At 37.3% G+C, this 13,376-nt stretch overlaps 1 protein-coding gene across 1 annotated transcript in view; it reads left to right on the plus strand.

Moving 5' to 3' along the window:
• Positions 1-1,580: 1,580 nt before the first annotated feature.
• The window catches only part of LOC115140135 (testis-expressed protein 264 homolog), a 130,677-nt gene continuing 118,881 nt past the window's right edge, over positions 1,581-13,376 (plus strand). The window contains exon 1 of the mRNA XM_029678269.2: positions 1,581-2,493. Within this exon, the coding sequence (XP_029534129.2) occupies positions 2,236-2,493 (258 nt within the window). The 5' untranslated portion in view covers positions 1,581-2,235. The remainder of the gene's footprint in view (positions 2,494-13,376) is intronic.

Consider the following 13,376-nt stretch of genomic DNA (forward strand, 5'->3'; position numbering starts at 1 on the left):
TTTGCAATTATAATATTGACAAAGTTCCAGTGAAACTTTCTGCTTTTCATCGGCAAGTTTTCTTGTCATGATCCTTAATTTATAAACACAATTTTTCTCCACACAGATATTATATATGTAATAATCGGGATATATTGTATAAAAATACCTCTCTGTTTTTAGAATATTGGTTCCGAAATAATATCCTATTGGTGAGCCAACTGGTAAATGCAGAGGGTCTTTTTACTCAGTTATAAAGAATTCTTATCACTTTACAAGGTCCCTGTAACACCTAAATAACACCTAAAGATTTTGCAATTGTTTTAGATGCCATTCCCTCAGGTGTTGCTATGTTATTCAGGAACGTGTCAAGACCTGACCCTCAGAGCCTACCTTCTATTTACCCTGTTGACTCATCAGTAGGAAAGATTTGTTTCTCTTTTGGTCCATTCAACAACAGAACGATACGATCCTTGTTTCAGCAGGATGTTGTATCTATACCTTATGTCATGCCTTATTGGAATGGATGTATTGATAATATCTGTTGGGAAAAAGTTTGGATGTTGCCACACACATACCTACTTGTTAACAAAATTAAGGAAGTTTCCTTTAAAATTATTCATAAATATTATCATGCCAACCACTACATGAAGAAGTTTAAGGAAAACATCACCTCAAATTGCTCCTTTTGTAATGACCACCCAGAAACAGTTTTGCATCTTTTTTAGCATTATATGCTAATTGAACACATTTATGAAGATTTTACACTATTGTGGAGAGATGTACTGTTTGGATTCTTTACATACAATAGAAATAAGCTGAAACATTTTACGTAATTCATTTCATTGTTCTTTTGGCCAAATTTCATATACACAAATGTAAATTTACAAACAGAAAACCACATTTTCGTACCCTACAAAAAGAAATTGAACTGTATTTTAAGGTTAAATGCTCTACTAACAAAAAAAGTTGTTAGAATTGTAAGTATATGCATGTCCCTTAAGGTCCTTGTGTAATTGTAATGTGATATTGTACCCCCTAGCTCGATTTTCTATTGTTTGTAATCTATGTATTCTTGTGTTCCCTCATGTGCTTTATGTATTGATTTGTTGTTAATAATCATTTAAAAAATAAAATTAAAAACACGCCCCATGTACGCATCTCTTTGGTCAGGGAACCTACGAAGTTTACACAACCATAGGGTGTAACAGGATGAGGATGTAGTCTCGTGGTAATATATTTGAGCTACTTTAAAATAAATGGCACCTGGACTAGCCAACCAGCCGATTGACAATGTAATAATAATTCACACAATAATGCACAAATGTTATGTTATTTTTTATGATTATAGCTTCGTAGAAAAGGGACACCCCTTCATACGAGGCTAGATGGTTTATCCGGGATGCATGTTCCTGTGTTTAGGGAAATAAACGGTGTTAGGCTATATAACGCCACCGTCCTACCACAGATGAGCAATGAGCCAGATATCTCACAGGATGTATACATGTGAAGCATCCTGTTGGCGTTTCAACTCACTACCAAATATGATGAGGAGGAAGCCCAAGCGGCCGGCAGTGGGAGAAGATAGAGCGAGATGGATTTTGGCCAAGATTCTGCAAATGTTCTCATCGATGAAACATTTGATCTGCATATAGTTTTCTGTTTCCAAAACTAAAATCGGTAACAAACAGAGTGGTATGCGTTTCGTTTAATGTACCCTTTGCCAAGGTTTCTAAAAATTGCGATGTTTAAAAGGAGTGCAAGAGCGGGCTTATTGTTATTGCATATGCGCAGTTCAGAGTAGGCGTTCCCTAAGGAAAAGATGCAAATAAATTCTAAAACGCGCCAATAGGATCTCACTAGCTTGTGCTTGGCTCTGCCCACCTCCGTGCTTGTGCTGCAGACTATGATTAATTTGCTCCATTGGAAACGACAGGCTCTGGTCTATCTTGGGTTAGTTATAAAAATCTTTCGTCCTACCTTCAGTTATCACGGAAAATCGTATGAATGCAAACAACAGTTGTACGGATTATTCTCGTTTTTACATCACAAGCAATTCATATGCATCTTCTTTTCAAATCTCGGGGATATCTTATTCATGACGTTTGCGCTTTGTAGTTTGTAGACTGTCCGCAAATTTGTACATTCCGAGGAGGCTCTTCTTGACACTTCATATAGAGCTTGACATAATCAAAATAGAACGTTTCACTTGGAAGAGGTTGAGTTGCATCAGTGGCACCAGTGTTAGTGTAGAAAATGTCTGACTCTATTATTTTAGCACTGATAGTGTTTCTCATCTTGTGTTTGATTGTAACGGTGGTTGCAGCTGTTGTGTACTCTGGGCTGTTCACTGAGGTCAATATCAAGACAGGGTCGCCTTATATAAAAAACGTTACTATTGCATACAAATTCCATAAAGGACCGCATAAAGACTGTGGTGCAGCCTTCACAGAGACTGTCAGTATTGGGCCAAAGCTCAATACCATCCGTGTGTCCTACGATGACTCCACAGAGGTAAGGCACCTGAAGTGTGTGTGTGTGTGGTTGTGAGAGAGAGAATAACTGATATAAATAAACTGTCCTCACTTTCAGACGTTTTCTCACTGGCCACTCTTTTCAAAGGGACATGCCTTGAATCCAGAGAGCTGAATGTGAATTCTGATTTGGGAGCATTAATAAAGTCAGCTGTACAATGCCACGTTGCACAGCTGATGATTTCCCCCCTATTGTGGTTCCAGTTTACTTTGGTATTAGCATACAACTGACTCATAAATGTCAAAGGGGCAAATCCTCCCTCCCATGGGTCAGATGAGAACGGAACTTATGACACTAAATATACATTTACATTACATTTAAGTCATTTAGCAGACTCTCTTATCCATATAGTCTAGTAAGTACACCCTGACTAGTATTTATGCAGTTCTGTTCATTTTCATTTATACCGCTTGCGGGGAATTTCTTCTGACACAGTGGCTGTAAGAACAAACTGTCTTGAGGGTTGTTCCTAGGCCAGTGTCAGGCCTCTTTCTCGATGCCCCACTGTTTAGTAATTTTACACTGCAACAGTTCGTGGAGTATCATGGTTACATCCTTGTTAATATTTTACTATACCTGTACTGTAATGCACCACTATAAATATACAGCTGGGAAATGTATTTTGATTGTCCTTACATGAGCCTGGGTGTTTAGTCAACAAGCTGTGGCAGCCACACAACAGCTGCCTGTTAGATAGGATCTCAGTACACATCTAGGCTAACTGATGATAAGGGCTGAACACAGGCTGGGTGGCGAGTGGGACGGGCTGGCTATGCTCATGTGACCCAATGGTAATGGGAGCAGACAGGCTACAAGAGAAACAGGTTGAAGATTACATTTGTGATGTGAAATCCCTGCAAGACCAGGATTGAAAGTAAGCCAGGACGGTAAAAGATGAGCCTATCACAATAATTAAAACACACTGAGTGTACAAAACATTATGAAAATAGCATGAACTGACCAGGTGAATCAAGGTAAAAGCTATGATCCCTTATTGATGTCTCTTGTCAAATCCACTTCAATAAGTGTAGATAAAGGGGTGGAGATGGATTTTGAGAAGCCTTGAGACAATTGAGACATGGATTGTGTATGTGTGCCAATCAGAGGGTGAATGGGCAAGAGAAAAGATTTAAGTGCGTTTGAACAGGGTATGGTAGTAGGTGCCAGGCACACTGGTTTGAGTGTGTCAAGAACTGCAACACTGCTAGGTCTTTCACATTCAACAGTTTCTCGTGTGTATCAAGACTGGTCCCCCACCAAAAGGACATCCAGCCAACTTGAGACAACTGTGGGAAGCATTGGAGTCAACATGGGCCAGCATCCCTGTGGAATGCTTTCGACACCTTGTAGAGTCCATGCCCCATTGAATTGAGGTTGTTCTGAGGGCAAAAGGGAGGGGTGGAACTCAATACTAGGAAGGTGTTCTTAATGTTTTGTACACTTGGTGTATATTCCAAAAAAACTGTAGGCTATTACACTATTTATCATTACTGTATGTCAGTCGGATGAAAAATGCGAATAGCGAATAGACTTAAACTTGTGGAATATGTTCCAAAATGCGGCATGGTTCAATGATAACACTGACATTTTGTCAAGGCAAAGATGAGTGGCCGAGACAGTCGCCCGCGGACAGAAGTGAACGCATCAATTCATGTTACAAAACGTGTGTAGGTCTAATGAATAACAATCACCAAATTTCATTCAAAACACTTTTTGGTGTTTTGAAAGGGATGTCTCTTTGGCAAGAATTATTTGAGAGTGCCGTAGCCTACTAGTTGGAATAGTAGACTAGCTGAAGTCTGGACACTGACTGTAGGCCTCATATTAGGGCTGGGCGGTATACTGTATTTTATGATATTTCGGTATTGATGCAGGGACCGGTTTGGGTTTTTACTCTACCTTCTATACCGGTATTTGAATATTTAGTTTGTTAAATGTGATATGCCATGTGTAATGTCAATTTTTATAGTTTACTTCGCTACTTGAGTCATCTCTTTCTCGCCGTGCTACTTTCCACACAGACCTAGCCACGCCCCCTGTCACTCAAGGAGCACATTTGACGACACTTGCTTTGTCTGCATGGTTAATGCAGCACATGCAACAATGTTGATGACAACAATGCTGTTTTCACTTTGCTTCATAATATAAATCCACTAGCGTTCTATAATGACACTATTAGTTTGTGTTTCTTACATCAGCAAACAGCTAGTTTGTCTTTTCTTAGCAAGTTGCCCTAAATCTTGTGAGATGCTATTTGCTAGCTAATAAATGTACTGACTAAGAGCAAACGTAGCTAGCTAATACAGCCTGATAATACCAGTGATGGTGTAGATCTAAATCAGCATGTTGTTTATGCAACAGTATCTTCTAAATCAAAGAGGAATATGCAAAGCAAGAATATGTTAGTTACATGAAGTAGCTATGAGAAAACATGCAATGTAGCCAAAGCCTATAGGATCCCCTAGGGAACACTTATCAACACTTTAGTTCCTACCCTGTCACAATAACTCCTCCCAGGAATTTTAATTAGTTGGCATCTCAAACAAGACTGTTTTCAAAGTGCCCACTATTATATTCTAACTATAGAATTATAATAGTCATTCTGTTTCCATGATTCCAACAGTTTTGCTGTAATTCGCAAGTCAAATCGCAATTGCAACATATGGTTAAAAATAAGTCCTGGATTATTTGCCCATATCGTGCAGCCCTACGTAGCAGTGTGGAATTTCTCAATTGAGCAGTGGTGTAAAGTACTTTAAGTAAAAATACTTTCAAGTACTACTTAAGTAGTAGTAGTATTTTTTGTTGTTGTTGGTATCTGTACTTTACTTTACTATTTTTATTTTTGACAACTACACTACATTCCTAAAGAAAATACTGTACTTTTTTACTCCATTCATTTTTCCTGACACCCAAAAGTACTCGTTACATTTTAAATGCTTAGCAGGACAGGAAAATGGTCAAATTTACGCATTTGTCAAGAGAACATCCCTGGTCATCTACTGCCTCTGATCTGGAGGACTCACTAAACGCATGCTTTACCTGTAAATTATGTCTGAGTGTTGGAGTGTGCCCCTGGCTTTCTGTAAATACAAAAGAAACAAGAAAATGGTGCCATCTGGTTTGCTTAATATAAGGACATTGAAATTGTTTGATACTTAAGTACATTTTATCAATTACATTTACTTTTGATACTTAAGTATATTTTAAACCAAATACTTTTAGACTTTTACTCAAGTAGTATTATGCTGTGTGACTTTCACTTAATTTAGTAATTTTCTATTAACATATCTTTACTTTTACTCAAATATGACAATTGGGTACTTTTTCCACCACTGCAATTGAGTGCAGGAAATGAAGAAATAATAAAAGTGCTGAAATTAGTTTTAGTTGAAGTTGAATTGAAAAGTATTAAAAAATCAGAATGGAGAAAGACTCATGTACAGCTGAAGTCAGAAGTTTAAATACACCTTAGCCAAATGCATTTAAACTCAGTTTTTCACAATTCCTGACATTTAATCCTATAAAAATTCCCTGTCTTAGGTCAGTTAGGATCACCACTTTATTTTTAAGGATGTGAAATGTCAGAATCATAGTAGAGAGAATGATTTATTTCAGCTTTTATTTCTTTCATCACATTCCCAGTGGGTCAGAAGTTTACATACACTCAATTAGTATTTGGTTGCATTGCCTTTAAATTGTTTAACTTGGATCAAACATTTCAGGTAGCCTTCCTCAAGCTTCCCACAATAAGATGGGTGAATTTTGGCCCATTCCTCCTGACAGAGTCAGGAGGCCTCCTTGCTCGTACATGTTTTTTTTCAGCTCTGCGCACACATTTTCAATAGGATTGAGGTCAGGGCTTTGTGATGGCCACTCCAATACATTGACTTTGCTGTCCTTAAGCCATTTTTCCACAACTTTGGAAGTATGCTTGGGGTCATTGTCCATTTGGAAGACCCATTTGTGTCCAAGCTTTAACTTCCTGACTGATGTCGCTTCAATATATCCACCAAATTTCCCCCCCTGATGATGACATCTATTTTGTGAAGTGCACCAGTCCCTCCTGCAGCAAAGCACCCCCACAACATGATGCTGCCACCCCTGTGCTTCATGGTTGGGATGGTGTTCTTCGGCTTGCAAGCCTCCCCCTTTTTCCTTCAAATATAACAATGGTCATTATGGCCAAACAGTTCTATTTTTGTTTCATCAGACTAGAGGACATTTCTCCAAAAAGTATGATCTTTGTCCCCATGTGCAGTTGCAAACCGTAGTCTGGCTTTTTTATGGTGGTTTTGGAGCAGTGGCTTCTTCCTTGCTGAGTGGCCTTTCAGGTTGTGTCGAAATAGGACTCGTTTTACTGTGGATATAGATACTTTTGCACCCGTTTCCTCCAGCATCTTCACAAGGTCCTTTGCTGTTGTTCTGGGATTGATTTGCACTTTTCGTACCAAATTACATTAATCTCTAGGAGACAGAATGCGTCTCCTTCCTGAGCGGTATGACAGCTGCTTGGTCCCATGGTGTTTATTCTTGCATAATATTGTTTGTACAGATGAATGTGGTAACATCAGCCATTAGGAAATTACTCCCAAGGATGAACCAGACTTCTGGAGGTTTACAATTAGTTTTCTGAGGTATTGGCTGATTTAATTTGATTTCCCCATGATGTCAAGCAAAGAGGCACTGAGTTTGAAGTTTGAAATGGATCCACAGTGTCATGACGTTGCCCTCTTTGGGTATAGCAAGCCCCATCCCCCTCTCCCTGCCTCCTTCAACTAGGCTGCTGTGGTCAGAGAGAGGTCGTAAATTCCTGATGAGAAGACCCTGCCACATGGCCACACAGTTTAAGAGGCGGAGTGAATTGGCATAGAGAACAAAGGAATATCTTCCACCTCACAGAACCTGAGGTCCGAACGAATTTCATGTTCCGGACAAGGTATAAAAGATCGGTGAAGAATCCAGCTACGAACTGGTCCATTTGTTACATTTTGGGGAAGCTCATGGGAAACCCATTACCATAACGTTGTTTATATAATAGCCTCAGATATGAGGTTTACATCGAATTGTTGTATAAGATGAATGAGTGAGTATGATACTGTTTACACAATTTTACAATGTGATTTTGAACTGTTTAACGAAGGAAAATCCAATTCCCTTTTGAGTTTAACTAAATCAGAGGACCGCCCCCTGAGCCCAGTTAGGGTCAGGCATCCTGGGACAGCCCCTTTTCTGCAATTCCGAATAAAACCTAACTTTGAGAAATTATCACCAGACCATGTTTTTCTCCATTAGGAGATTGAAGGTTGTAGACCATTGCTGAATCTTTTAACCATACTACGTGGTTAAACTCTTAGACTATCGATACCGACATAATAAGAACAAGTCTTTGATATTAATTACTAGTCTGCAGCTAGGAATTTGGTATCATTGAACGCGAAGAACAACAACCGCCGAAAACATACATTCTATAACGAATGAAGGAATGTCACTCTGAACAATCCACTATAACCATGAGGGAGAGAGACGGACAATTCTACAAATGAAACAAACTTTTCACCAGCGATCAAGACCACACACTGAGCATAAATATATATATTGATTGCAATTTTTCCCGAACGAGTGAGCGTTCATGTGCAAAGGATTAGCATTTCAATTGTTATATAATTATCAACTCTGTAGTGACTTCTCAGCTGACCCCACTCCGCGTTTTCTCCACCAAGCCGCGATGCCAGTTTAGCCCACTAGGGCACATTCCCTTATCATTTCTTATAACCATATTTATTTATGCATTTCTGTGAATTACTTAGTAATAAATAAATGATTTAAGACAATTGATGTATGGATGACTCATAGTGAAGACTGGGTTCGTGCAGATAACCAACAATTTACGACGTTTGGAATGAGACTAACGTGAGGTAAAATAAATAATTCATTAATCAGAAGACTATTGATCAGATATGAAAAGATCTGAAAGGTTATATTGTGAAATTACATCTTTGTAATCTGAAAATTTTCCTTGGTGCCCCGACTTCCTAGTTAATTACGGTTTCATGATTAATCAGTCTAATCGCGTAATACTAATTACAGAGTATCTTTGATCAAATTAAGTCTTCAATTTAATGATAGTAAAGACACGACAATAGGTGCACCTCCAATTGATTGAAATGTCAATTAGCCTATCAGAAGCTTCTAAAGTCATGACATAATTTTCTGGAATTTTCCAAGCTGTTTAAAGGCACAGTGAACTTAGTGTATGTAAATTTCAGACCCACTGGAATTGTGATACAGTGAATATTAAGTGAAATTATCTCTGTAAACAATTGTTGGAAAAATGACTTGTGTCATGCACAAAGTAGATGTCCTAACCGACTTGCAAAAACTATAGTTTGTTAACAAGAACAAAAAACAAAAAAACAATTGTGGAGTGGTTGAAAAACGAGTTTTAATGACTCCAACCTATGTGTATGTAAACTTCAGACTTCAACTGTATCTGTTGCCACTCTAGGATTATTCAGTACTCATAAAGCAAATGTAGAACCTTAATTATTCAAATTCACAATTTAAAAAAAATACTGTGATATTGCAAAAATATTATATTGCCCAGCCCTACCTCACATTTTTTATTTGATTTATTAGGATCCCAATTAGCGGACGCTAATGGCGACAGCTAGTCTTACTGGTATCCGAAACATAGTGAAAAATATATTAAAGACAAAATAATTTCCAATTTAAAAACATTAACATGTAGTGTGTGTGCATTTATCAGTTAAACATCCATACATCCGTACATACACACAACAAGTAGGTCACATTGGGGAGAGGGCTTGTGCCGTCAGGTGTTGCTTTATTAGTTAGAAAAAAACAAGTTTTGCTGTTCACTTGCGCTATATAAGATGGGAGTTCCATGCACTCATGGCTCTGAAATAATATTTTGCGTTTCGTTGTAAAAAAAAACATGGTGGCACATAAGTGTGTGTGTGTGTGTGTGTGTGTGTGTCCGTACTGTTTGTAAGTTGACTATGCAAACAATTTAGAGTTTCCAACACATTCATGTTTCTTAGAAAAAAAGAAGTGACGCTGTCAGTCTTGCCTCAACTCTCAGCCAAGAGAGACTGGCATGCGCAGTATTAATATTAGCCTGCTCTGTTCTGGGCCAGCTGCAGCTTAACTAGGTCTTTCTTTGCAGTACTTGACCATATGACCAAACTATAATCAAGATAAGATAAAACTAGAGCCTGCAGGACTTGCTTTGTTGAGTGTGGTGTCAAAAACGCACATGAGGGAACACAAGCATACATAGATTACAAACAATGGACAATCGAGCTAGGGGGTACAATATCACATTACGTTACACAAGGACCTTAAGGGATATACATATACTTACAATTCTAACAGCTTTTTTGTTAGTAGAGCATTTAACTGTCTTAAAATACAGTTCAATTTCTTTTTGTAGGGTAAGAAAATTTGGTTTTCTATTTTGTCAATTTACATTTGTGTATATGAAATTTGGCCAAAAGAATAATGAAATTAATTACGTAAAATGTTTCAGCTTATTTCTATTGTATGTAAAGAATCCAAACAGTACATCTCTCCACAATAGTGTAAAATCTTCATAAATGTGTTCAACTATAAACCTACAGATGTCTTGCCACAGTTTTCTTACATGCATACAATGCTAAAAAAGATGCAAAACTGTTTCTGGGTGGTCATTACAAAAGGAGCAATTTGAGCTGATGTTTTCCTTAAACTTCTTCATATAGTGGTTGGCAGGATAATATTTATAAATAATTTTAAAAACAATTTCCTTTAACAAGTAGGTATGTGTGTGGCAACATCCAAACTTTTTTCCAACAGATATCAATAAATCCATTCCAATAAGGCATGACATAAGGTACAACATCCTGCTGAAACAAGGTTCATATCGCTCTGTTGTTGAATGGACCAAAAGAGAAACAAATCTTTCCTACTGATGAGTCAATAGAAGGTAGGCTCTGAGGGTCAGGTCTTGACACGTTCCTGAATAACATAGCAACACCTGAGGGAATGGCATCTAAAACAATTGCAAAATCTTTAGGTGTTACAGGGACCTTGTAAAGTGATAAGAATTCCTTATAACTGAGTAAAACACCCTCTGCATTTACCAGTTGGCTCACCAATAGGATATTATTTTGGAACCAATATTCTAAAAACAAAGAAGTATTTTTATATAATATATACCGATTATTCCATATATACTATCTGTGTGGAGAAAAATTGTGTTTATAAATTAAGGACCAGAACAAGAGAACCTGCCGATGAAAGGCAGAAAGTTTCACTGGAATTTTGTCAATATTATAATTGCAAAACACCATGAAGTTAAGGCCACCAAAAGTAGAGAAGACATGATGAGGAATACAATTCCAGATAGAAGTGGGTCTTCTTAGGAATTGTTTTATCCAATTGATCTTAAAAGTATTATTTAAAGTTGTAAAGTCCAGAAGATTCAGTCCACCATTCTCAGAAGTGTTCATTACAACAGTTTTCCTAATGTAATGGGTACGGTTTGGTTTCTCCACAGAAAGTTGAAAAGCATCTGGTCTATCTCCTTGTTTATTTTACCGTCACGATATAAAGATAGAGCGCCATATGTTAGTCTAGAGATACCTTCAGCCTTGGATATTAGGACTACCTTTTAAAGATAAGTCCCTCTGTAGCCATTGATTTAGACTCTTCTGGGAATTTTTAATAAGAGGGTTCAAATTTAGTAAGCCTCTAGACTTCTGATCCTTTGTAATGGTTATGCCTAAATATGTAAGTTCTTCTTTTACTGGATGTGTCACACAATCTTTGACAGCTATGAATTCACATTTATTAATGTTAAGATGAGCCCAGACGCTTTGGAAAAGGATTGTATCACATTGATTGATATGGGAATTTGGTTAGCGTCTTTCAGAAAAAGTGTAGTATCATCAGCCAGCTGGCTTATAATCATTTCTTTACCAGCTATGGAAATACCTTGTACAGGACTATTATTTAAAGAATTTGCAAGAAGTTGGGTGATTAATAAAAACAGGTACGGAGAGATAGAACAACCTTGCCTAATTCCTCGCTTTAATTCAAATCTAGGTGAGGTGCCATATTTCAATTTGATAGAGCTGTTGCATAGAGTCTTAATAGCCTTACAGAAAATATCCCCAAAGCCTAGTCTCTCAATGGAGTGGAAGAGAAACTGATGCTCTACTGTGTCAAATGCTTTATAAAAATCTAAAAATAATATGAAGCTATCGTCAGTTATTAGGTCTGAGTAGTCAAGTACGTCTTAATACTAGTCTGACATTGTTAGAAATATGTCTGTTCCTCATGAAGCCAGACTGTCTTTCATCAATGATTGCATCTAGAACCTCGTTAATTATTTTTGCAAGTAGTAAGGATAGTATCTTATAGTCATTATTAAGAAGACAAATTGGATGCCAGTTATCGATGAGCAGCACTTCTTTTTTAGGCTTAGGTATCAGTGTTATTAACCCCTGACTCAATGTAGGAGGGAGAACATTATTAAAACACTCTCTAAAAAGACTTCAAATAGGAAGGGAGCTACTTGTTCAGAAAATAATTTGTAAAATTCTGATGTAATTCCATCAACACCTGGTGATTTATTGTTCTTTAGATGTTTGATAGACTCTATGATCTCTTCAACTTTGATGGGTTCATCACACTGTTTAGATTCTATATCACTGATAGAGTGAACATTATTCAGTGAGTTAAAAAACATATCTGTGGATTCCTGACAGTATGTAGAGCTATACAATTTTCTGTAAATATTGCTACAGTATTTAGCGATTTAATTTTTGGTCATCTGTAATAACACCATTAATGTTTAACTTATGGATAGTGTTATTTTTAGTGTGACATTTCTTAAGTCTAAAGAAATATGATGAATTCTGTTCTCCCTCAATCCATTTTTCCCTAGATCTAATAAAGGCTCCTTCTGCTTTTAATTTATATATATTATCCAGTTTATTTTGTAACTCAATTAGTTCCATCTTCTCCTCCCCCAAGAGGTCGGCTGGGGACCTCTGAGAAAGGGAAGTTATCCTAATGATCACCTTTTCCTCTTCTGGTCTTAGCAAGATTACTACCATATTTTATAAGTTATTTGGACACCTCAAATTTAGGTTACATAGGCTACATTTGTCAGAGCGCTAACTGAGGAAAGATTGACGTAACACAAGTGGTCATAATTTTATAACTCTCTGCTGACAGAAACTACAATTTGAATTAGTTAATAGCAGTTACTATTTATAATTAATCCCATAACAGGTGAGCTCACCATTGATCAAAATAATTGATAGAAAAAAACAAAACGTCATTTGCATCAACCAAAGATGATAATAAGAGGAGACGATGAGTTTGGTCTGTTTATAGTATGCATGTTGAAGGGGGTGTGTCGTCTACGATCATTCACTTCCCTTTATTCACTTCCAGAAGTTTACCTGAAAGATGAGTGAACCATTCCTTCGCCTCCTTTTGTTGTAACATCTTTGGTTTGAGAGACGTTTAAACATGGCACCACATATAGCTGGTAAAGAGCTTAGCATTAGCTCATTATAATCAGTACAACCTTCAAAAAGGTATTAGGTGTCCATTACATGCAATGCAATAATCAGAATGCATTATTTGTCAACAGTACTTGAAAATGTGAATGAAAGTGTAAATACTGTAATGAAACAGCAGGGAGCAGAACCCTATGTGCCTACAGTAGAAACGACAACACGTTTACAGAAAAGAAGGAATTGACTTTGATAGGAACGTACACATGTCCAAAGTCATTATTTGTAAGGACAACAACAGGGAAGGCAATGCGAGCACCAGCCAGAAAA

This window comes from Oncorhynchus nerka, linkage group LG2 (assembly GCF_034236695.1).
Source record: "Oncorhynchus nerka isolate Pitt River linkage group LG2, Oner_Uvic_2.0, whole genome shotgun sequence".
NCBI classification, from domain to species: Eukaryota; Metazoa; Chordata; class Actinopteri; order Salmoniformes; family Salmonidae; genus Oncorhynchus; species Oncorhynchus nerka.